This window comes from Phyllostomus hastatus, unplaced genomic scaffold (genome assembly GCF_019186645.2).
Source record: "Phyllostomus hastatus isolate PE091 unplaced genomic scaffold, TTU_PhHast_1.1 phas_contig_150, whole genome shotgun sequence".
Lineage (NCBI taxonomy): Eukaryota > Metazoa > Chordata > Mammalia > Chiroptera > Phyllostomidae > Phyllostomus > Phyllostomus hastatus.
This window is the reverse complement of record NW_025333611.1, coordinates 5,219,242-5,245,128: the sequence shown is the minus strand read 5'-3', so window position 1 is coordinate 5,245,128 and position 25,887 is coordinate 5,219,242. Positions and strand designations below refer to the sequence as shown.

At 58.6% G+C, this 25,887-nt stretch overlaps 1 protein-coding gene across 1 annotated transcript in view; it reads right to left on the bottom strand.

Moving 5' to 3' along the window:
- STK10 (serine/threonine kinase 10) overlaps positions 1-25,887 on the bottom strand; it is an 87,737-nt gene that overhangs the window by 40,459 nt on the left and 21,391 nt on the right. Inside the window, exons 3-4 of the mRNA XM_045823789.1 lie at positions 7,638-7,686; positions 5,611-5,760 (exon numbers count right to left, since the gene is read on the bottom strand). Coding sequence (XP_045679745.1) covers positions 5,611-5,760; positions 7,638-7,686 — 199 coding nt within the window. The remainder of the gene's footprint in view (positions 1-5,610; positions 5,761-7,637; positions 7,687-25,887) is intronic.

Genomic DNA, 25,887 nt, shown 5'->3' with positions numbered 1-25,887 from the left:
CCCATTCATTCCCGTTTCCACTCCCTGCCCTCACTGCCTGCATCGGCCCTCTTCTCTCCCTCCATCACCCTTATTTTCCTATTTCCTCCCGGGCCCCCATCACAGATTGGGTCCTTTGTTCTTGCTGCCCACCTCTCAACACTGCTGCCTCACTCACTGCCCTTCCTCTGAGTCTCTCTTAGACCAAAAGGCTGTGCCAGTTCACGGTGGACAACTGCTTGTTTTTCTGGCCGAGTCCCAGCCCTCTCTCCTGGAGCACCACCTTGCCCACCCCAACCACACTGTTCTGGGAGGGGCCCAGGGACTTCCCCATTGCCTGTGGCCCCGCCCCCAATCCCCACACACTGACCACAAGCTGGGCCTATCAGAAAAGCCCTCCTCCCTGGGCCTCGTTGATTGGCCCAAGGATCTGCCCCTGAGCCAAGCTGGGCCAATCAGAGCCCTGCGTGGGATTCTTGATTCAGATCTGAAATGGTAAGGTTCGGCTCATCCTGCAGGCCAGGCTGGGAAAAAAAAAACTAGACCGTGGCCTTAGCTTTGGGGAGGGGGTGGGTCTGAGAGCCTAACCCACATGCATGGACACCGGAGGGCGTCTGCGCAGCATCTGTGTCATGGGGTACAGCCCCCCCTGCCCCCGACACCCAACCAGCAGCCTCTCTTCCCCAGACCCGTTGCATGTAATATAAACACACATTGTTGCATCTTCCTGGTCATAGGGGAGGGTTTTTTAATCATTTGCCACCAAAAACCTCTCTAAAAACAGGCAGTGTTAACCACGTGGGCTCTGGAGCCAGATGCATTGGTCTGAACCTCACTTCCTATAGCTGTGTATCCTGGGCAAATGAATTAACCTCTCTGGTTGCCAAATCCCTCCTCGGTAAACTGCCATCAGCCACAGTCGAGGACTGAATGAACTACTACATACTGACCACTGGATCCGTGCATGGGAGCCACAGTGGAAGAACTGGGACCCCAGCCAGCTGGCGGCAGCAAAGAGGAATTCTGGGTTGAGGTCCAGGTGGGCCCACCTGCTAGGTTTCCTGTATGTATAGCGCAGGCCTTTGGGGGTTAGGGACCCTGCAGAAATCGTGAACGGGTCAAGTCATGAAATGCTGGAAGCTACGAGGTACTGAGCACCTACCCTGTGCCAGGCTCTGTGCTGGGCACTGGTTTTTAGAACAGCGCAGGCCTCTGCTTAGAACTTGAGAGGCGACTTGGGAAGCTACCTCCCACCGTCCCAGAAGCCCATCTGGGGAGAGGAACGGGGGTCTTCGGAGAACAGGGAACAAGACTTCCCACAGCAGCTGCTCTGAGACAGTCCTCCGCCGGGCAAAGAAACCTCATGCTGCTGGGCCCCCACCACGTGCGCTGCGCACCCACAGGCGCTCGGCAGGCTCTGGCTTACCCACCCACCCATCACACCAGCGAGGCGGCAGCCGTTACCCTCCCCTACGTTTCAGAAACGGGGGCTTATGAGCTGACTTGCCCAGGGGCACCCGATGCCAAGCGGCAAACCCAGAACAAGAACACGGATCTTTGGACTTCCGAGTCCACACCCCACTTAACATCCCAACTGTGTCGGGAGGCAGGCACCGCTCCTTTTCCTCTCTGCACGAACGGACTCCCGGCTGCCGTGGAGAACAGCTCCTCGCCCGCCCAGAGCGGCGACGTGGCTTCTCTTGGCATCCATCAAACGCACCGCCGAGGAAGCCTGACCCCCCGGACGCCAGTACACACTTGACACAAGGAAGACACGAAAGGCCTCGCAGCAAGGAGAGCTGTAACCCCGAGCCCCCGGGCTGTGCACGTGACGCCCCACAACAGCCCTGTGAGGCTGGTCAGTCTGGGGTTGTACCCATCGCACAGAGGGAGGAACTGAGGTTTGGACAGTCCGCCATGCTCCTCCAGCTCGGGAGTGGAGGCGCCAGGATCCGAACCAGGCCTTTCTGTGTTCAGAGCCCCCGCTCTGCTCCACTCCGCTCACCCAGCCGCTTCCTGTTTATTTGCAGCACGCTGTCGGGAGGCACAGGCACGGTCTCCCTCGAGGTGAGGCCCTTGCTTGGGAGGGAGATCTGCTGAGCAATCGATTCTCTCCTGCCCCCGCTGCGTTGCATAAGGACTCGGGGAGGGGATGCCTCCAGGGGCCCAACAGGGTCCCGGGAAGCAAGGAAGAGTCAGACAGGCCTCCTCCACCAGGGCAGATTCCAGGGGGCGGGGGAGCGGGGTGATTGTCTTAAACAGAACAACAGGCCCCGGGAGGTGCCTACCCCAAGGCTCCAGCGCCAGTGACAATTCCGTCAAGTCACACAGAGTCAACTCTCCCTGAACATTCTCCCTTCTTAATTGGCTCTCTGGTGTTCTCGGCCGCCTGTGCCAAGCCATTTGGAGACCAGATGCACCCGTCTGCTCCCATCCACCCCCTGCTGGGTCCGCAGCGGGGTCCTGGGGCCTGGCCCGCACCTCAGCACCCTCCAGGGCTGTGGACGGGGGGCAGCGTGGGAAACGAGGACCCCAGTGGGCACGTCTCAGCCCGAGGCTGCCGGGGCTCTCTCCCCACCCCGGTCCCGCCCCGGGGCTGGTCCTGGCCCAGGTTTTCTGTGTTCTGCCTCTGCCGAGAGTGATCAGTTCTCCCAGGCTGAGCCTTGAACTCCCCAGAGCACACGAGGCTGTCCTCTGCCCCGGGTCCTCGCGGGCCCTCGGGTGCTCCCTGACCCAGCCCCTCCCTGGCCAACCACGCTCTACCCTGGGCTGAGTCAGGCCGCTGGCAGCTGTGACGTCGGGGAGACCAAACTCTGCTACTTCCTCCCGGAGTCCAGCCTTGATCTTGGGTATCTTAGTGCACTGTGGGCCTCAGTGTCCTTGCCTGTGTTAGGTAACACGTGTGTGTACACACACACACACCCCTCCCCTGGAGTGCTGATAAAATGAGTTGACGCCCAGAAAGCGCCTCTTCTAATAGCGGGAGCTTCATAAACCCAACAAAGGTGTGTTGTTACTTTTATGATCACTCCCCCCAAAACCTGTTTCTCGCCCCCGTGCCTCTGCCCACTGGGCTCCCCCTTGCTGGACTGCCCGGCCCAAGCTGGTGTACCTGGCAGATACCCGCCCACCTCGCACAGTTCAGCTCAAGCCACTCTCTCACCAAAGTCTCTTCCACGCCTGGGAACTCTGGGCAGGAGGAGGACCGGGGCCTCGTTCTGCCCGCCCCAGAGGCCAGCACAGGGCCTGGCCCAAGTAGGCGCTGGAGCTTAGCACACAGCTGTGTCCTGGTACCTGGTGACACACTGTCCGAGGGAGGTTTTAGTATCACCCCGGTTTACAGATGAAGAAACGGACGGGCAGCAGATGAGGTGACTCATCCAAGGTCACACAGGGCTAGAAGCTGCCTTGGGATTTGAACTCAGGTCTCTCAGGTCCAGAGTGTCTGCTCTGAACCCCTCCAGCTCCAAGAGGGAACAAGGAGGAGGAACAGCAGCCTGGGACACCGAGCGGGAGGTGCGGCCTGGCTCATGTCCCAGGCGAGGAGCCCTTTCTCTCTGCTGTTCAGGGCAGACCCCACCCCACGCTCGGGACGACCAGCCCTTGTAACAAGCTCCCGGGTGGTACAGTGCTGCCAGCGGCCACGCTCGGGGCGGGAGGGTCTCGAGCAGGGGTTCTCTGAGTGAGGCTGCCCCAGACCAGTGGCCCCGGGGGTGGGGGGAGCCGGGGAGAAACACAGTGGTTGGGCCCCACCCCAGAACTGCCGCATGGGAAACCCTGGCAGCCGTGCCCAGCCACCTGTGCCCCCAGGGGACTGAGATGCACTCACTACGGGGACAGACCCCTCTCAAACCTGCCTGGTAAGGCCCAGCCCTGCCCTGAGCCGTGATATGGACCAGCCCGGCCCCGGCCTCTCCGGCTCCACGACCCACAGCAGGCGCTCGCCCTCTCTGAGCTTCGGAGTCCTCCTGCCACCGAGCCCGTGCCCCTTCCGTCCCAGCCCTGTGACTGTCCCTGCAGTGCTCAGTCACAGCGGCCCCACGGCAGTGCAGGGCCCTGTGGGTGCGAGGAGACAGACGTCCCTGACGGAGACAGACCACGGCCACCGCCAGGGGAAGTCCAACAGGGGCGCTTCTGGGCTGGGAGGACGGGGGGCCGGCAGATGGGTGAACCGCGTCACCATCGAAGCAGGGTGTGAACAGAAAGTGAAATTAAACGTCGCCCAGCTGATAAGCAGGGGAGCTACGTCACCCCCCCGCCCCCGGCTGCACGCCTCCTGCCAGCAGAGCGGGCGCGGAGGTCCCTGGGACAACAACCGGGCTGACATCGGGGTGACGAGACGGGGGGGCACGCCCCGGCTTTCCCCTTTGAACCTTCCCGGTATGATGTGAGTGTTGTATACTGAGCATTACCACTTCTCATCAAACAATAAAAACCGCTACTTAAACCGCTTTACGGGACTACTGTTCAGCAACACAGGAGCCGAAGGAGAGGAGTCGCATGTGAGAACCTCCGGGGTGGACAGGGACGGGCGTGGTGGGAGCGCAGGGCGTGTGTGCACGTTACATTGTTTAAAACAGTCATTAAAAACAGGAAGAGCCCCTGACTGGCGTAGCTCAGTGGACTGAGCTCAGGCTGCGAACCAAAGTATCGCAGGTTCGATTCCCAGCCAGGGCATATGCCTGGGTTGCAGGCCACGGCCCCCAGCAACCGCACATTGATGTTTCTCTCTCTCTCTCTTTCTCCCTCCCTTCCATCTCTAAAAATAAGTAAATAAAATCTTAAAAAACAAACAAACAAACAGGAAGAGATGCTGAGCGGTGCTAGGCCAGGGACGAACCCTGCGGACATTACGCTCGGTGAGAAAAGCCAGCCACAAAGGGACAAAGACTGCCACTTGCACCAGGTCCAGGGCTGTGACTTTGGCAGGGAAAGGAGGGGAAAGGAGGGGGCTGGGTCTGGGCACAGGGAGTGTTGAACGGGGACAGTCTCAGTTTGGGACGGTGAAAACCACGGCCCTGGAGATGGCGGTGGGGACGGCTGCACAGTGGTGTCACGGTGCCGCCTGCCCCTGAGCTGTCCACTCGGCCACGGCTCAGGTAATAATAAAGCTTCCGTCAGGGGCACGTCTCCGCAATTGGAAAAAAAAATCCGGGGAGAGAGGAGACATAAAAAAATGAGGTTCCGAGTTGAGCCCCGACGTGCGGCTCCTCTCCGGGAAAGGGCGCAGGCCTGGCCCGCCCTCTGGCCCCTCGCTGGGTCCTCTCGGTCGGTCAGGGACAACAGTGACGGGCAGGACCGGCATCACCCCCTGTGGGCCCGTGGGCACAGCCACTCTGGTATCCAGGGGCCGCGTCCTGGGCGCTCTCGGAGGCAGAGCATCCCTCACCTCTACGCACTAGATGCCAGTGTCTCTCCCCAAGTTGTCACAACTGTGGAGGTCCCTGGGGGACAAAATCACCGTCCCCTGAGAGCCCACGGGAGCTGTATGTGGATGGGGGCCGTCGCTTCCTGGGTGGCCGCAGAGTGAGGCCCCCACCCTCGCGCCCTCCTGCCCGCAGAGGCCATGGCGATACCCGCAGGCAGACGCCCCCTGCCCCCCCACCGCCCGACACCGGCAGCCGCGCTTACCCAGCCTGATGTCGCCCTCCAGGGTCATCAGCACGTTGCCGGCCTTCAGGTCCCGGTGGATGACCTTCTTGCCGTGCAGGAAGTGGAGGGCTTCAAGCATCTGGCGACAAACGACCTGAATCTGGGGCTCAGTGAGGCCTCGGTCCAGCTCTGGAAACAGAGGGAACTGCTGTCAGCTCAGCAGGCGCTCGCCGCAGGCCACGCTGTGTCAGGCGCTCAGCAGGGGCAAGAAACACAAAATCACCGAGCACTCACTGTGCGCCGGGTTCACGTCCGGCACCTCACGTGTTACCTACTGCCTCCCCACGGCAGCCTGATGGAGCAGGCACCCTTACTGCCCCATTCTACAGAGGAGGAAGCTGAGGCTCAGAGAGGTCGGGTCACCTGCTCAAGGTCACAGGGACAGCAAGTCACGGATCTGGGCTGGGATTCAAGCCAGCAGGTCTGGCCTCGGAGCTCGGGTGTGTAAACACATCCCTCCTGAGAGGCAGGGCCGGTGCTGTGAGCAGGACTGAGCGGCGCTGACTCCGTGTCCGGCTCCGTGCTCAGTGCGGGGACACGGGAGGGGCGTGGGAATGGTGAGCAACGCTGGCGCAGAGTAGGGCTCGGGTGCACAGAAGGGCAGGATGGGCGGCTACCCCCTCGCAGTGGGGAACGGGAGGGTCCCCAGAGGAAAGGACACTCCAGCTGTGTCTTGAAGGAAGAAGAGGTGTCTGAGAGGAGAGAAGGCCATGCCAGGCCAAGGACCCTGCAGACACAAAGGTCTGGAGGCCGACAGGAGCTGGTGGCAGTGGTGCTGCTGGAGAGTGGAAGGTGAAACCGAGCTCCTCTGACAGTTTCTGTAAAAACTCCTAGATCAAGCTATGCCTGAAGCCAGCCCCTTGGACTTTTCAGTTAATTATGAAAATTCCCCCTCCCACCATCTACTTTTCCCCTAGCCCAGTTTGAACAGTCTCCTTACAACCTAAAGAATCTGAACTGACACCAGACCGCCATTTTTATCTTGTTAGATTTTGCCCAGAACAATAAAAAGCTTCAAGGGCAGGATTCTGCTCAGAGGGGGCGTCCCTGAGGGCCATGTCGCAAGGACCCCTACCCTGTCCCTCACCTGGGGACTCTGGGAGTAGCAAGGGACTCGGCAAGGAAGGCCAGCATCTCCACAGCTCAGGGGGAGAAGGGCTGCCACAAACCAGAGACATCACGGAGATAAACTCGGGGACAACACCTTCTTTACCATAAAAAAAGTGGCTGAATGGCCCTGCATTGTACTGAGGGCCTCTATTCTCCTGAGCTCCCCACCCCCAGAGTCCTGGACAGGTCACTTAACCCCCTGGGGCTCCAGACTCTCAGTTTCTCCTCGCTCCCTGCCCACCAGGTTGGCAAGCGCAGTGGGTGATGCGGGGTGGGCAGCGGTTAGGAGCCGGGCCCTCCAGACCCGGGTGCACAGCTCAGCTCTGCTGGCTGGCCCTGGGCCGGCTCCGTAACCTCTGCCGTGTGGGTCAGGTCCGGTCGAGGGAAACACAGCAACTCCGGAGTTTATACATGAGGGTAATACACGTGAAAGCAGCTATCACCGGCATATAGTGTCTGTCCCCCAACCTCGGTGATTATTATATACATTTTTGTCATTGCTTAAGCTTACAAGGGACATCACAACAACATCCCCATTAAGTTCTTACAAAATGCGGGGGGGTCCCCACTTTTCAAAGAACCTCCCCCAAGTGTCTGCCTTTCACCTCCCACAAGTGCTGTGGGGCTGGGCAAAGGAGTCCTGGCGTCTGTCTCACAGCCAAGAAGGTCAAGGGGGCAGGGGACCAGCTCAGGGACACCGGGCTCTTTGAAAGGATGCACTGGTCTTCCCACCGGGGAAATGCCTTCTCTCCAGGAGCCCAACCCTGGCCGCCCCCTGCAGGAACAGAGTAGGGAAGTGCTCACGGGCCAGGTGAGTACCTAGGTGGGGGAGTGAAGGACCCGGCCCTAGACGGAGCCGCCCCCGCCGTCCCCACGCTGGACCAAGGCAGACTCACCCAGCATGATGGCGTCCACGGCTCCGCCAGGGCAGAACTCGATCATGATCTGCAGAAAACACGAAGCGAAGTAACGATGAGCCTTGCGCACAGCCCACGAGATGGGGAGACCCCCAGGGCCTCCCCTCCCCACCCCACCCCCACTCTGGAGCCTGAGCAGTCTGCACTACACCCCCTGCAACGCTCACAAGAGGCTCTAACGCCCAGGGGGGCTGCTGGGGCAACTCACTTTCCAGAACAAGCAAAACCAAGTTGCCATGGATACCTGCAGGTTCAGTGAACAGCCTTTTCAGCCAAGCGGACACTCTCTCTTGCCCCTCTGGTCCGTCCTGTTCACTTGCCCGCCACCTCCCTTTCCATGCTCCACGGCCGAGGGTCTCAGAAGATGCCACACACAAGCCACCCAAGTCCTTCTAGAATCTCGGCCCCTGTCTCCTATCTCCCTCCATCTTCCAGAGCCCGGGGCTCCGGCCACCTCGGAACATGAGGACGTCGAGACCTCAAAGAGCAGCTCGGATAGGGAAACCGAGGCCCGAAAAGGGGAGGTGACTGACCACCGTGGCAGGTCCCCGACTAGAAAGCAGGATTTCCAACCCTCTGGTCATTTAGGCGAGTATTCATTACTTCATTCATTCGTTTGCTAATTCATCATCCATTCACTCAGTACACGCCCACCCCACACCCACCAGTGGCAGGCCCCGGAAGAACCACCAGGCCCAAGCCCTCAAGGGGCTCCCAGCGCAGGGCAGGGGACCGCATCAGAGTAAAACGTGTCCTGAGGACCGGCACAAGGCCTCCTCCTCGGGTTCACTCCTTCTCGGCCCCTCCGGGCTCGTCCGTGCCAACAGGCTTTCTCTCTTCCCTTAAAGTGGGGTTCAGGCGGGGGGGAAAGCTGGGAAGTGACACAAACCTGGAGACACTCCCAGAATCCCCCACACCCCCGGCTCCTGCTGGTGGGAAGTCCCTCTAACCAAGGAGCAGACACACCGCCCGCAGGGCGGCCAGAAGGGCTGACCCCTCCCTGCTCTAACGGGGTGCAGCCGGAAAGGAGAAGGTGGTGGGCTTGAGTCCACGTTCGGGTGGTGCCCCTTCATTGGCAACGTGACCTTGGGTCAGCCACCAACTCTCCCCAAGTTCCTCCTCATCTGTGAAGTGAAACTCATCACTTCTACCTCCAATGTCATCGAGGCAGTTAAGTGACAGCCACACCAAAGAGTGTGGGCTTGTTAAATCTCCAGCAAATAAAGTCACCTGCAAGGGTCACACTTGGGCTGGGTGACTTGGGTCTCCTACAAAAAAAACACCTTCCTACAAACAATGAGAGCCGGCTGACCAACACACCCGCGGCCATCATCAAGAGGCAGTGTGAGAACTGGTCAAACCCAGCGTTTCCTTCCTTGTTCGGCGAAGCTGTCCCTCGCACCACACCCTTAACCCTAGGACCCCAAGACCCCTGGTCCCCGAGGTCAGCACCAGGACAGACCCTGAGACCCTGCTGGCTCCTTTGCTTCCTCTTCCGCCATTCGAGAGCTCCAGGACCCCTTACACTTCCCTTTTTGTTTATTTTTTTTTATTTATTTTTTTGCCTTGGCTGCTGGGAAGCTCCGAACTTAGTTTTGGTTTTATTCCCATGAATACAGGCACCAACGCTTTGCTCTAAGCCAGGACTGAACCTGCGACACTTCACAAACCGTGTGTAGACTCCGATGAGAGCTTCTAGGGAATCGGTATCCTCTTGCCGCACTTAGAAAGTGCGAAGTTTTTTTGGACAGAGCAGTCCTCGGTGTCACCCAGAGCGGCGCAGCACCCGAGTGGTGTTCCGTCGACCTGTCTGGAAATGCAGCCCAGCAAAATGGTTTGGTTTTTCCCCTCTTTTTTTGAAAGGGTTTTTTTTTTAACCCCTCCTTTTGGTTTTAAATGTTTCACGTCTTCGTGCCTTTTGGTGACGCAAAAACAAGAACAAAAACAAGCCGAAAAACAAAACAAACAAAAAAAAAACCATGACTTGGTTCTCACTAGGGTTAATTTCGTGCACCTCAATGCTTACCCTTCAGCCTCTCAGTGGCAGGGTTGCGGGGGCCTCTGACAGAAATGCAGGGGGGTTGATTAACAAAATAACAACCTCAAAAATAAAATAGTAAGGACAATAAAATCATCGTCTTAGTACCTCAGGGAGTAACTCAGGGAGTAACTAAGTGCGCGGGCTCAGAAAGGGGACAGGAAGCACACACATCAACACCCAGGGGAGGGTCGGAGGCAGCCTGTTCCGGTGTTTCCCATGCTTTACTCGAAGCCCGTGTGTTACGGAATTTTCTGTGCTGCCGAAGCAGCTACCTGTGCCCGTCTGTAATGAAAGCCCTAGCAGGCCTGTGCCCCCAGCGTCCTGGGATGAAAGGAGGCTCCTGGGATTAAGGGTTCCTGGGAGCAAAGCTCAGGGCCTCTGCACCCCAACTCCAGCACTAAGGACCACCTCCCTGAACCCATCAGAGGCTCCTCTGGGCACCCTCAAGGGGGCGGCGAACAGCTTGGGGTTCACGGTTTTCTCGGGACCTGGCCAAGTGATCAGTCATCAACTGGAACCCAGTAGGGGTCTCATAGTTCTCAGCCCAGCGGGGGGCCATGAAACTAGTATTCCATCAATGAACACTATGTGAGCTCCTGGTCTGTGACAAGCCCAGGGACTGGCGACCTCGGACAGACCAGACAGGTACCTTCCCCAAGGCCACAGCAGAGGCAAATACAGAGGTGAGAGGTACGGGCACACGGAGGCTGCGCTACCCAGAAGCCTGCAGCTGAAGCGGTTCACCAGGCCTGGAGCTGTCCTGGAGGGCTTCCCAGAGGAGGCGGCAACCAGCTGATTTTGGAAGGGCAAGTTCACCAAGTGAAGACAGACAGCGACATTCCAGGCAGAACACAGGTGCAGAAGCAGGGCTGCACGAACAGTGCAGGGCAAGGAAGAGGCACCAAAGGGTTTGGGGATTTTTTTTCCCTACTTTAAATTTTTAAAATTGATTTGAGAGAGAGAAAGGGAGAATAGGAGAAAGGAAGGGGGAGAGAGAGAGAGAGAAAGATCAATTTGCTATTCCAATTATTGACACAGGCATTGGTTGCTTCTAGTACGCACCCTGAGTGGAGATGAAACCCGCAGCCTTGGTGTATCGGGATGACGCTCTGATCAACTCAGCTACCCGGCCGGGGCCACGGAAGGGTTTACCAAGGGGTGTTATGCACAGGTTCCTGCTTCAGGGAGATGCCCCTGGATGTGTTTCCTCTGGAGGCCAGGAAAGCCAGGGATGAGTGGATGTGGGGCAGAAGCAAAAGGGCTGACTGATCAGTCCTGGAGCCTCGGGCATCCTGGCTGCCTTCGCCCTGCACACAGAGCATCGCCTCCCTTCCCTGCCTGAAACGGTCGTAAGAGTTGGATGGGACTCTTCTCATCCCCGGCAGGAAGGGGGCGCCTAACCCTATCAGGGCAATCCTCTGCCTCTTGCTAGATGGCTGGTTCAGGGCTGGTCTATTCAGAGCAAAGCTGGTGAGCTCTGCTTGATGTTGTGCGATGCTGCGTCATCTCCCTCTGGAGCAGATTAGGAAGCACACAGCCCTGACGGTGGCAGGCAGCCTCTTTGCAGCCATGAGGGAAGCCGGTGTGCGGATAGAGCTGATACACAGAGAAGGACGGAGAGAATCACAGTGTGACCGAGCCCTGCTCCAGCTTCCCTCCACACGCTCAGACCTGCCCTCCCTCTGGACTCTTCAAATAGGACGTGCAAGCCAATCAATGCCTTCCCCTGGGTGGGTGAGTGTGAGTTGATATTTTTCGTTACTTGTTACAGGAAACATCTGATCTCACATTTGGCAAGAAATAATGAGGCTGGATTAGAGACAGGAGGACAAGGACACCACCCAGCTGGGCAAGCGAGAGTTTCCTAGAACCTCTAGGTGGGACCAGCTGAACACCCCGCAGCAGGGGCTCTGAAACCTGAGCAGGCGCCGCCCGTGCCCTGGAGAGCTGGGCCCCATGGTTTCCGGTTCGGCAGGTTGGGGGTGGACGCCGAGAATCTCCGTTTCTAACCAAGGACCCAGGGATGCTGCTGCAGGTCCCCGGACCGAACTTCGAGAACCGCTGCTCGATGGGAATTCGCAAAAAGGCCAGAGGCCTGGACCCTGGGCCCCCGCTTCTCCTCCCCCAAGCAAAAGCATAACGGAGGATGGTAGCAGAGAAATCCTGGGGACAGCCCTGCAGAAGGAGCCTCTCTTTCATGCTCCTTGTGAACCTGAACCTCACCATCAGTGTTCCGTTGGCTTCTTGCCTCCGACCGACGAGGGAGGGGCTGGAGCAGGGTGCGAGAGCCTTTCCCAAGCGGAGGAGTGGGAAGCGGTGGGTGTCGGCAGAGGGGCATTAGGGGTCTGCATTACGAAAGACGGTCAGGTTGAACCAGGTGGAGTCTTCCAATGAGTATTCTGAACAAATAACAGGGCAGGTGGGCCTGGGCTTGGACACCGGGAGCCCTGCAGGTGAGGGCGGCACGGCTTGTTCCGGGCCCTCTCGTCAGACCGGTACCCTCTGCGGCCCCGGCCTCCCTCCTCAGGCTCACGCGCTCCGTTTCCCTGGAGACCTGGGCCCAAACACCCGCTCAGACGTGCCCGATGGGGGCTGGACAGCGGCCTGCACTTGCGGCTTTCCTGCCTGGCCGGGGGCCAAAGGGGACCGGAAGCCTGAGTTTACCTCCATCCGCATCGGTGTAGACTGCGCAGCTGTCACGATGCAAGGTAAGGGTCAGGGCCTTGCCTCGTGACGCTGGGAGGCCACAGCGCCTCTCCGATCATTCATTCGTTCATTCATTCCCTCACTCACTCACTCATTCATTTGTGGATTTATCAGCCAGCTGGGAATACAGTCAGTGCTTCGCCCGCACAGCTCCTCTGTTCAAGAAGTGTTCTCGCCCTGGCTGGCGTAGCTCAGTGGATTGAGCATGGGCTGCGAACCAAAAGTGTCACAGGTTCGATTCCCAGTCAGGGCACATGCCTGGGTTGCAGGCCATGACCCCCAGCAACCGCACACTGATGTTTCTCTCTCTCTCTTCCTCCCTCCCTTCCCCTCTCTAAAAGTAAAATAAATAAAATATTAAAAAAAAAAAAAGAAGTGTTCTCTCCCCTCCGGGTCCTGGGACAGGCTCCCCCCAGCCTCCTTTAGGGCCGTGAGAACAGGGACTCAGCACTGACCCCCTCCGCACTGACAGCACCAGGACTTAACGTCTCTCTTCTCTGCCAGGCCGACCCTTCAGGCCGACATCCTGGCCCCAGCGAGCTGTGCCAGGCTGACACCCACCCTGCTCAGTCACAAGCAGAGAAAACGCCAGGTGCACAGCTGCTCCCCCTGCAGTCCCATTCCACCCTCCACCTCCTCACACGGTAAGCGGCGGCCAGGACAGCCTCAGTTTCCCCATCCCCGGCATTCAAGGGGAATTGAAAGTTCACTCTGGGCCTGGCTCCATGCCAAGGGCTTTGTGTGGATGATCTCACATGTGCAGGTTGGAGCAGGCACCCTAAAACGTGCCTGTACTTCCCGGGGTGCGTGGTGAGCATCAAAGGGGATGGTGCCAGGCGCTCAGAACACCACCTGGCACGCGGCAAGCAAACGCCCGACAAACGCTACAAATTATTGTCAGCCTTCAGTGGTATTTTTTCTCCCATTTTACAGATGGGGAAACTGAGGCTCAGGAAGGTTATGCAGGTCACATAGAGAGTAAATGGCAGAGCCAGGATCTGAACTGAGACCTCTATTTGGGTGCCACATCTGGGTTCCACTCACCTGCCTGATGAAGGAGACCTAGTGACCCCACCCCGCCCTCCTTGCGCCTCTAGGAGGGAGCCACACACGGCTGGAGTCGCACCCTGTCTGTGGGTGGGTGATGGGAAGGGCCCCTGTACCTCCCGGCTTCAACCCTCCCTGGGCCCCACTGCTCCGCGCACACCGAGTGCTGGCTGCCCTGCAGATAAGGGAGCCAGGACGTTCCAGCCCAGATAAGACGCCCTGGGACCACCCGCAGTGCGTGGACATCAAGTTTGACAGCTCACAGGCCAAGGGGCCCAGCGGCAGAACCGGGTCGGCAACGCCACAGCCCGGCAGTCCCTGAGAGACAGCTGGGGGACGTTCCGGCCGGGCGTGAGGCACCAACATCCTGGTGACGCCTCAGCGCCCTGGGCTTGGGGCCCCTAGCCAGCCTCCTGGGCCTGTCCCGCGGCCAGTGCGGGTACTGGGTACACAAAGGTGCTCAACAGTAAATGTGGGCAACACGCGTGGGACTGAGGTTAAGCAAGCCCCCGGCGAGAGGTCTGGACATGGCCCCAGACCTGCCGCTGTCCTCCTGTGGGGCTGTCACACCCCCACTCCTGCTCCGAGCCTCCGTGCCCTCACCTGGCCGGGACATGAAGCTTTCAGCAGCGGTAAAGTCGTATGCGACAGTAACATCATGGGGTTCAAGGGGACTGCAGTCACTTTGTCACTGACCAGGCAGTTTATATTTATAAAAGTCTATTCAAAGCCCTGGCTGGTGTGGCTCAGAGGATTGAGTGCCAGCATGCAAACCAAAGGGTCGCTGGTTCGATTCCCAGTCAGGGCACCTGCTTGGGTTGCGCGAGAGGCAACCACACATGGATGTTTCCCTCTCTTTCTCCCTCCCTTCCTCTCTCTCTAAAAATAAATGCACGAAATATTTTTTTTAAAGTCCATTCATATCATCCACTCACAGAGCCTGGAACCTAGTGCGTCAGCAATAAGGGTTTGATGAATGAATGAATGAATGAATATGAATGCATGAATGAATATGAATGCAATGTTTCAGTGGCCTTAACATGCCCAGAAACCAAGGCAAAACATCTAGAAGGTGACTAAAATAGCTAATAGTCAGATTCTGCAAAGACAGCCAGACACAGCGAGCCTGTCCTTCGCTCTCCTGTCCCCCGACAGTCGAGACAATGGCCGCCATCACTGGTCCCTGACATAGGCCTGGCACCGCGCTAAGCATTCTGGGAGCATCCATCCTCCTGTGCTCCCATGAGCGGTTAGGTTCGTCCCTATTTTGCTTGCAGAGGGGGCAGCTGAGGTTTGGTGGGGAAAGGGCTTCCCCAAAGCCACTGGGCTTTTCAGTGACACACCAGGGTCTGCCTGGCTCCAGGACGCGAAGACACGTTAGCAGGCGGTCCTGAGCAAACCCCTCTCCCTCCCTGAGCCTGTTTCTTCCTGGGGAAGCAGGGCACAGGCTGACCCCCCCCAGGTCCCCCTCCCGGAGAGGCACTGTCCCCTGGGTGTGGGGACATTCCATCAGCACAGAAAACAGACTTCTGGTGACTCAACCGAGGCCTGTAGGAAGGAGTCCACAGAGCCAGCCACCAAAAACCATGATGGTCAACACACAAACATCCACAGCTTCTCTCTTGGCCGCCTGTCCCTGGAGGCGGGTCCCAGAGCCTCCGCACCTCCGAGCTCCAGTCCAAACAATGCGGCCTTTGAGCAGGCGGCCCGGCCCACAGGCCTTCCAGGAACACGGCCGGCTCCTCCGCCCCGCCCACCCGCGCGCCCACAGAGAGCCCCGGAGGGGACACGGGCTCCCCATGAGGGGGAAGCTGAGTGCCCCCGAGGGGGAAGAAGGGCGCCTGGGCACAGGGGATGATGTTGGGGCTCCCCGGTGACAATCGGGGAGCCCCTGAGTCTGTCTGGCCCCTTTGCCACAACACTTAGGGAGTCCTAGGTGGCCCCACGTCCCAACGTGCTGGCCCAAGTCCTGGGGCGTCTCTGGGGTGGCCCTGAGGTGGTTCAACTTCAGGGGTGCCCAACTCCTTCTGACCCCGCTGAGTCCAGAGGTCAGGAGCACTGGCTTGGGGTCAACGTGCTCTGACTGTTAAGTCCCAAGGCCGCCCCTGGGGGACTCTGGGCACATGCCTGACCTCTCCGAGCCTCCAGGTCCTCCTCTAACACGGGAACAGCACGCTCCTCCCCTGAGGCAGCCTCGGGGCACTGAACGAGACGGCATGAGTGACGACAACAACATGCCTGACGCCCGGCCAGAGCAGGGCACACAAGTCACTGTCATCGCCCTGTCCCCACTACACCGCCCTCCGGGAAACACCCAGACCAGGGTTGGGACCAGACCCCAGGCGGGTGCACACTGGACTTTCCTCCCCGGGGCGGGGGGCAGGGACACAGGCCGGTCTGTGCCCACATGTTTGTGACCCGCTGGATCGGGTCCACCCACCGCCCTCCCCCACAACCAGCTGTGCGGGGCCCATGGGGGCGGGGGGATGAGCCAGCACCAGGCTGCTGCCCTGAGGGACAGGACGGGTGGGGCGGGGGCGGAGGGGGGGGGGTCAGGAGCGGGACTCCCAAATCCGTGCGGAGTGAGCAGGGCCCAGGAAACACAGACACGCCCTAAGGCTGGAAAGAGACAGCCTGGTCCCCTACAACTGTCCCAGGCCTGTGGCATTTGACATGTCCTCAAGGGACAGGTGGGATGTGCCACCGAGGGGGGGGGGTGGCAACGTGGAGACAGGGCCCAGCAGGCAGGGCCCGGGAGACGGCGCAGGGTGGGCGCTCGTCCCCTCAGGTGAGCACAGGACTTTGACACCGGAGTCGCACCCTCCTGGCTTCCCCACGGACGACACAACTTTGGGACAAGTTCAGAGATGGGAGCCCCAGTCTGCTCCCCTGCAAAGTGGGGGTCACTGCAGGACCTGCCTCACAGGCAGTGAGCAGTGGGGACGCGCGTGCGGGTGAGCAGGGACGTGAGGGGCACGCGGGTGCAGCACACGACCCTGGCGGACGGGTCAGGTGGCTCAGAGGCTCGGGAGCGTGGCCGGGCCACAGGGCCACCCTTGCTCCTGTACACGTGACCCAGACGCCCCAGCCCGGCCCCTCCGGCAGCGGGACCCAGACAAACCCCGGCGACCTGGCCTGCTGGTCCTCATCTGCGGGTTTCCACCCGCTCCCGGCTGGCCAGGAGGGGCCGTGGTGCCAGAGGCTGGCTGGGGTCATGCAGCCAGCCAGTCCCCGATCCAGGAAAACCTCGGGTCCCCTGGCTCCCGCCCGGCACCCCATCTGCCACGCCGAGTGACTCTGGAGACGCCCACGTGGCTGCCGGCTGCCGCCGAGCCCCAGTCTCCTCGCAGCTCCGGCCTTGCTTCGGACCACAGATGCAATCTCCGTCAGTGACCCTCTGCCGGCTTCTGAGTCCAAGGGGACCAGCCACAGAAACCCCGGGTGGTGACATGTGGTCACGTGGACAGATGTGGCCAGCAGGCCTGCCCGCCCACACCCTGCTGTAACCCTGGGACCTGCTGTTCCTCTTTGCAAAAATGTGCACTTTCCAGATAAGAAGTCACACCCTGAGAGGCCCACGGTCACCCCTCCAGGGTGACCCCTGGACACACACACACCTGATGCACAGGTACTGGAAGTTCACAGACCCCCCACGAGCCTGTTTTTGGACTCCTCGGGCCAGGAAGCCTGGCTCCCGTGCCCCCTGCGCCGGGGCAGCAGCCCTCCCAGGAGGGGAGGCAGGCTGCGGAGATGAAAACGCGTCCCCTCACTCACTCTCCTGGGAACTCAGTCCTCTTGGTTGTCTCCACTTCCCCGCATTGTGACAGACCCCTGGGATGGGAACCCCTCCCTCTCAATTCTGCTTTCAGGGAAGCAGCCCCACACGCCAATGGCAAACAGCCCCCAGGCGGGGGAGAGGAGCGCTTGGGAGTGGTGAGGTCTGAGGCTAACTGGAGGCCACACCCCTGCCGGGGGGGAGGGGCAGCTGCTGCTCAGCCCAAGCCACGGTGGCCAGGCAGAGCCCAGCATTCTACGAGACATCTTCCGACAAATCACTAACAACAGATGTCTGAAAGCGTCACACGTGCCAAACAGAACGCGTCACAGGCCAAATCTGGCCTGAGATCGCCCGTCTGGGACCCGCTCCGAGGCTCGCCACACAGGTGGGGGCCGGGCCTCCCAGTGCCTGCCCGCCCGCCTGCCGTGGGGACACCCTCCCACCCCCACCGCGAGATCTGGGAGTGGGAGAGACCCGTGGCCCTCAGCCTGGGGTGATGTTGCCCCCCAGGGGACGCCTGGCAGCATCTGGAGACATTTTGGGTTGTCAGGGCTGAGCAGGGAGGTAGCGGGGGGGTTCTACGGGCATGTGGTGGGTAGATGCAGGGATGCTGCTAGAAGCCCCTTCACGTACAGGACAGCCCCCCTCACACAGAGAGGGCGCCGAATCCAAGTGTGGGCCACGGAGAACCCACAGGCCTGAGGGCTGTTCTGGGGGCCACCTCGGGAGCGGGGTGGGGGCAGTGGACTGAGGGTGGAGGGGACCAGCCGCCCCACCGTGGACCAGCTGTTGGTTTCCGGGGCCCGAGAGGACTTCTGTGATGATGTCAGCAGAAGGGGACCCCACAGCTAAAACCGACGGAACGGCCCAGAGGTAGACGACGAGAATCCAGAAGTGAGCGGCGAGTGCGAGACCTCCTGTCCAGCAGAGGCGGGGCCAAGCTCAGTCCCCGCGCCCTTGCATGACCCAGGACAAGTCACTGAGCCTGGCTGACTCATCTTCAACCCCTGACCTTCCGGGCGGCCAGCCCAAACATCCACCACACCCCACGAGGCACACCCCCAAGCAAGGCTCCGAGATAAGGAACGGAATCTGGGGTGTCGCCCAGCACTGGGGCAGCCTCTGGCCTCTGTCACCCCGCACCTCGTCCACTCAGTGCTTTCGTGCTGGGGAGCCCACTGGGACAGCTCCCCTGTGGGCGGGAGCGTGCGGGGGGCTCCGGCGGAGAGCTCTAGCAAGCACAGGGGTCGGGGCAGAACTTCGCTGATTTGTTTTCTTTTATTTCTATGTATGGCGAGTGGGTCCTCGTTTTCCATGTGGAGTAGTGAGACGCAAGTTTCCTTTTAAATAAACGTGTTTCATTTCTAAAGCGTGAGTCACCTTTTTAAAGTTACATGAACTATTACAGAGGTAGAGGAGGAAGGACGCTTGGGAGAGGCGGCCCTACCGAGAGGGCCGTACAATAAACACTGTGGACCCGTAGCACCAAAAATAGTAATTCATGCCCCTGCGTGGGGGGGGGGTAGGAACCCGTTGGGGTGAGGGCGGTGGGGGGGGGGACCGAGAAGACTCCATGCCCAGCGAAGAAGTCCCTGTTCTGTTCGGTAGACAGCAAAGAGACTCCTGGGCAGACACACTCCCTGAAAAACTTTCTAACCAGACTCAGCAGCCAGGGTGGGTGTGGGCGACACAGCATTTGACCTTGACCTGTGCAGGCCTCCAGGGCAGGCCGGCGGTAGGTAGCCAGGCCTGCTGGGCACAAGAAAGGCCCCCCCTCACTCTGTGCTGGTGTTGCCAACCCCCCCAATGTCATCTTTCTGTCTGGGGGTGATGACATGGTCACAGCAAAGGATCAGGAAGGGTCACCCCAGGTGAAAGGCAGAGATGCCAGAAGGGTGGGGCTGGAAGAAGGCGAAGACATGGAGGTTCCGCCCCACGTGGCCCCGAAGAGCTGAAGGAGAGGCCTGGGAAGGCCCCGATGGCAGGCTGCCGGCAGCCTGTGCGTTCCAGGCAACGGGTCTAGACTAGGAGGACGCAAGGGGGCAACTCGCTGGCTGCTCAGCAAGCCGCACGGGCTCAGGGACCAAAAGCAATCACACAGGACGCTCCAATCGCAGATTCCTAACTGGGGAGGTCATGCGGGTGGTCACGTCCCAGGCCTGGGGCCTCTTCAGCAAACGTCAGTCTTTACCCTCAGTGAGCTCCGTCCACTGCTCTCATGCAGGTAGGGCCACACGCCTTTGAAATGTCAGAGTAATTCTCCTTGCTGGACCCTCTGACGGTGCCGGAGCACGAGACCACAGAACCCCTCACCGTATGTCCCCTGGTGCCCGCACCCCCTCTCCACGTGCTGTGGATGTTCATCAGTCCCCGCACCCGCCGATGAGCAAGGAGCACGAGCTCCTCTTTTGCTTTTTATCCAACCCCAGAGACCTTCCCACCGTGCTGTCTCCCACTTCCTCTATGGGTCGCCTCCAGTAGACCACCCCTGGACTTCTGGTCCCTCCCTCCCCTTCTCTCCTGTGACCCTGAGTGTATCAGACGTGAGCCGCAAAACCGCCGTTCCCCGTGGCCTTCTTCTCTGCCCTGGGGGTCCTGCTTCTGGGCACGTCCTCCGAGTTGTGGCTCGGATAGATTCTTTCTTTTATGGTAACGCAGTGTTTTATTTGCTCTGTCCATCAGTAACCAATATTTGAGAACATTTACAGGATTAATGGAGCTTTATCGAACAGAAGTTCAACTTACATTTTTCAAAAGATATTTCTATGCCGGGTGTTAATAAGAGAGATCTCTAGGGTCCAAGTGACTGTGTCAAAACTCACGATGAACGTTAGACGGCGGGTTACACGCTGCTCAGCCGTGGGCGTGCGGTTCCCGGGCCGTGAGGAAGGGCTAACGGGTTTCCTGCGCTACCAGGAGCGCCCCTTGGCGCGGGGACGGCCTCCTCTCGGCGCCGCTTCTGCCGCTCCCCTCCGGCACAGTCACCCGTGACTGCGTGGGCGGAGCCGAGTGCCGAGGTACTTGTCGCGGGCGCTCCAGATGAGAGCATGCACCTGAGGGCCCCAGGCGCGAGGGGCAGGTGGGTGACGCAGCTGCCGGAGGGTTTTGAGGCCCATTTTGAGGGTTATAAGACTAAGGGGCTGAGCCGCTCAGGAGTCAACACGAGATCCAGCACGAAGCCGAACGGGGAACTTCAGAGAAGAACAAAGCCACGGAGCGCTCCTCCTGGCAGTGGCCACGGCGCATTTTCCACCCAATTTTCCCCGTGGTTTCAGACAACCTCAGCGCGGCGTCCCCTGCACGCACGCAGACCAGGGAGCCACGGCCAGAGGACGGTCAAAACCAAGAGAAAGGCCCGGCAGCCACAGCACCCCCACCCCAGCTCCCACCCCCACCCAGGCCAGTTCAAGTGCATCCTCATAGAAAAGTTTTCTGTAGGTTTGCTTACAGGGACCAAGGGGCTGGAAGGAAGCATTCAAAGTCATGAAAGGCAAGGACCTACAACCCACAGGACTCTATCCAGCAAAGCTTTCGTTTAGAATGGAAAGGCAGATAAAGGGCTTCCCAGATAAGATCAAGTTAAAGGAGTTCATCACCACCAAGCCCTTCTGATAAGAAATGTTAAAGGGACTCGTCTAAGAAAAAGAGGAAGATCAAAACTATGAACAGTAAAAGGACAACAATCCCACAACTGCCAACAACTCAATCTAAATCAACAGCAACAAACGAAGCAGACAGCTGGAACAGGAACAGAATCACAGAAATGGAGATCACACGGAGAGTTATCAGCAGAGAGGCAGGGAGAGGGGGGCAAATGGGGGGACCGGGGACAGGGAATAAGAAGCATAATTGGTAGGTGCAAAACAGACAGGGGGAGGTTGAGAACAGTACAGGAAACAGAGAAGCCGGAGAACTTATATGCACGACCATGGACATGCACGACCCATGGACAAGAACTCACGGTGGTGGGGAATGCTGGAGGGAGAGGGGGTGCAGGGCAGAGAGGGTTAAAGGGGAGGGAAAGAATGGGGCAACTGTAATAGCAGAATAAAACATACTTTAAAAACAAACAAACAAAATACATTTTCAGTAGGTTCAGACAGTCTTTCCTTGACAAATACATTCTGTGGACAACGTGGCCTGTGGGAAGCCTTTGCTCAGGACGGGGGGATGTGAGCGGGGTCTCTCTCCAGCGACCCCTGAGGGCCTCTGCAGGTCTGGCCTCGGGACTGACTTGCTGTGTGACCTTGGGTGGGTCCCAGACCCTCTCTGAAACCCAGCTGCCTCATCTGGCAAGGGCGTGGCGGGCTGTGTGACACCCAGCGGCAGCCCCACTGTGGTCAGTCACCACTCCTCTGGCCTGGCCCCGGGGCGGGGGGGGCGGGGGGCGGGGCGGGGTTCTGGAGCTGCTGGTCACTGGCTCATCGGTCACTGGCTCATCGGAACCAACTGTTACATTTTCAGGAATTTTTGCAAGCTGGTTGTGAAACACAACCATTATTTAAAATTACATTATATCACCTTTTGGCTTTAAAAATCACATTAAAAACAAAGATGAGACACACTCAAAAACGCACCGCTTTCCTAACTATTCCACCACATTCTCCTGTTCTCTGTACTGAAGCGATGCACACATAGCTCCTGTGTCAGTGTGACAGAAATGTGTCACTGTGGAGGCCACGTCCCCCCCAACTCTGCCGCAGTGACGTCTCCAGGCAGCCTGAAACCGACCGAGGTGGGGACACGGACATCGCCCAGACGGGCAGAGGCCAGCAACCAGGCCTGTTCTCCCCAGAGGGCGGACTGTTCAACGTTCACCATGTACCGTAAATGGCACACTCTCTCATTCCCGTGATAAGGGTAGGAAAAGAGACCCCCGTCTTGAAAGACTTTCCCAGAGGCGGAAATCTGGCTCAGGGCTGGGGGTTGGGGGGCAGGGAGGGGGGTGCTCCGGGCTGTGGGGGATGCTGGGGGCAGTTAGAAACCAGAGCAAATGCAGGAGGTGGGCCCGGGGTTTCCTGCATTCACACCCCCCCACCCACCGGGGCCTGGGTGCAGAGCTGCAGAGTAAACACTCTCTCACACTGCTGGCCACTAACCACCTGTGGCTACTGAGCGCTTGCAATGTGGCTAGCACTGAAAAGTGATCATTTTCTTTCTAAAACAAAGAATAGGTGTGCCTCTCCCCTGGGAAAATCGTCACAGGGCCTCTATGACCCAAAATGACAGTTCTCAAACTTAAGCCTCAGAGCCCTGTAGAAGGCTCCTTAAAACACAGATTGCTGGGCCCCCTCCGCAGAGTTCTCCTTCAGGAGGTCTGCACGGGGCCAGGGGGCTGGGGGCTGAGATTTTACATGTCTAACAAGGCCCCAGGTAATGCTGCCTGTCTTAGGGCTGTATGTTGGGAACAGATCTAGAAGATCCAGAGCAAATTCTTCACCTTGGCATTCAAGGCCTTGCACGCCACAGCCGCCAACTACTTCACTGCCCTCATTTTCCCCGCCTACACCCTGAACCCCCTGTCTACCCCTCATCCGAACATGCCACACCTTCCCCACCTCCACAGCGGGGCCTACGCTGTCCTCACTGCCTGAAACCCCCTGTCCCTCCTGATCCACCCAGTTCTAGTGCCCCTTCCCCGGCTCCACTCAAGTCTCCAAAATGAGGAGGTGGCCCCTTTCAAGGTGGACAAAGCAGCAAAGGGAGGCTGTCAGGGTGGCTATAAAACAGGAGGTAAGAAACGGGGCCGAGACAGCAGCAGCCCTGGAAGAGAAAATACCAGCCTCGAGTGACAACTCGGGGCCAGAAGACGCGGCTGTTATTATCTCTTCGCATAACCTCAGCAGTCACGGTCCAGTCACACAATGTCCTCTTCCTCTATCTGGTTCCCCAGCTCCGCTGCTCTCTATCAGGGTGGCCTTGGGGAGGAGGGGGCAGGGGAGGCACTTAGCCTCTTTGTTTCTCATTTCCATCTGTAAACGGGAGATAACAGCTTCACAGAATGAAGAAGAAACCGCACAATGGGAGTACGATTCACAGCCAAGAGGCCTAGCGCACAGCACGTCCTTGATATACAGGTTGGCTGCTGTTGTATTGCCTTTGGACCTGAGACAGTAATGACCTTGGTACCCAGCCACCATCGGTAATGGCCGCAGACGCATAAAAGATGTTTTTCTTAATGGGCATGTAACCAGCAGCCCCGGAAAGGCTGTGGGGAGGGACAGCGGGGTGGATGGACAGATCTGTGGGAGGACGGGTTCCGAGAAGACGGGGAACCCCTCTGCGCCCTATCAAGCGTGGCTCTGTGGGGCTGGCGGCACAAGGGACGCTCAGAAATCTGAAGCAAGCCCCGAAAAAGTTTCTCAAGCAACAACACAAACACTCAGAGACGTCCATTGAAGTCGTTTACAACCAAACCACCACCTGCCGCATTAGTATGGAGCAGCACCGTCAGGAGGTGGAATTCTACAGAAATAAACACAGACTCTAAGGATGCAGGTATTTCCCTATGGACATGAAAAATTCTTCTTAATGTACCACCCATAAAAAAGAGTAAAAGGAGCCCTGGCTGGCATAGCTCAGTGGATTGAACGCGGGCTGTGAACCAAAGTGTCGCAGGTTCGATTCCCAGTCAGGGCACATGCCTGGGTTGCAGGCCATGACCCCCAGCAACCGCACATTGATGTTTCTCTCTCTCTCTATCTCCCTCCCTTCCCTCTCTAAAAATAAATAAATAAAATCTTAAAAAAAAAAAAGGAACCAGATACAGTACAAACTCATTAAAAAAAAACACAACAAACCTGTGGGTATGGGAGCGTGTATGTATAGAAAAAGTCTAGAAAAACACATTCCGACCATTATCAGTGGTCATCTCCAGCAATAAAAACTTGGATGGTAGTGATCTTTTTTTTTTTCCCTTTTGCCCGTCTACGTACTCTCATCTTCTCTGGTGGCCACTCACTCGCAGGTGACGCCTGAGCAACGAAGGTTAGGAGGGCCGACACCATGCAGCCGCAAATCCGCTCGTACCTTCCGACTCCCCAGAACCAGCGACACAGATGCACCCGACTGCCGCAGGGCACTGGCTCCAGGAGGGCACTCCGCTCCCCTGTGTAACACGGCGCAGAGCAGTGCTCGCACTCGGCCCTCCGCGTCCGCGGGCCCCCGGGCTCGGGGGGAAGCGGTACCGGTATTTACCGGAGAAATCCACACAGCCAGTGGCCCTGCGCAGGGCAACCCTGTGCTGTTCGGGGGTCGACTGTAATCGCTGCATTTCTTAAAGGAAGAAAAACCACTTAAAAAGCATAAATCGAGACAGAAGAAATGCGTGGGCAGCAGCTTCCTGGGCCTCGGCTGTGGGACCACGAGCAAGGGGCCTGCCTCTCCGGACCTCTGTCCCTCCTCTGGGAAAGGGTGACCAGTCTCCCTGCCCTGCTCACCTCCAAGGTGTCTGGAGACCGTGGACGAGGAGGAGCTTTGAAACCTACAGGTGACACCAGCTGGTGGTGCTTTTATCCCCCCGGTGACACCTAGCAGGGCCCCAAGGAGACGCTCAGAGAATGGAGGGGAGCTGGCCGCGGTCGGAGGGCGGGGGGCACCCTCAGTTTCAGCGGACAGAGCTCCGAGGTTGGGCCAAATTCCTGCCCAACCTCAGACTGGCTTCCTTCGTCCCTGGCACACAAGAGGCAGGAACTTCAACCCAGCGCCTGAACTCTCCTCGGGTTTCAGGGACAACAGGACCCTGTTCTCGGATTTCCCTGGTAAACGTCGGTAGTTCTATTCCTCAACATCAGACACTCTGCGCAAAGAAAAGAGCCACGTGGGGGCCGACTTCCCATTGTTTTGGGTGGAAAAATTATAAAACGAGTCAACTCCAAACTCCACACTGACTTTCTAAGATGTAATGGAAACATACTAACGCTTTTTCTACACACAATAAATGAGGAGGCGAAATGTCTGCTAGAACAGCCCCTCCTGACTCCCCAACCATCACTGGCGGCCGGCAGTGACCGTGCCGTGTGCAGAAACGTGAGCCTGGACGTCCCCAGTCCCATACCTCCAGCAACGCCAGCCCCACCGAGCCCACGCAACCCCTGAGAAAGGTCCACAAGCGGCCCGACAAGCCTCCCACCCGTGTCCAGAATGCACCAGAGACTTCTCCGGCACATCATTTTATTACAGCCGTACCGAGTTTGGGGGACACAAACATGTAGTTTTACAAATAAAGCATTGGCTGAGAAACGTTCGGAAAGACACGAACCTTCTAGGAAGTCTGGGTTTTATGCACGGAGAGGCGCTAATGCCAGGGCAAGTCTATGGGGGCGACGTTGAGTGGTGCAGGGCACACCCGGAAGACCCAGGGCCCTCCAGAGAAATGGGGGGCTATTAAAGGACCCCCTTCCTTGGTGCTGCCACTGGAAGAATCCCCACGTGGCAGCCACCACAGTGGTAGGGACGATTTCACTGCTACAAGTAACAAGAGCCGCCGACACTCGCCAAGCTCTTGCCTGTGCCAGGTGCCCAGCGGGGATTAATTCGCTCAGTCCCTAGGACAACTCTGTGAGCCAGGTACTGTTGTTATCCCCACTTACAGAGGGAGACACTGAGGCGCGGAGCGGTGAAGCACTCTCGCCTAGAGTTATGCACCTCGTAAGCAG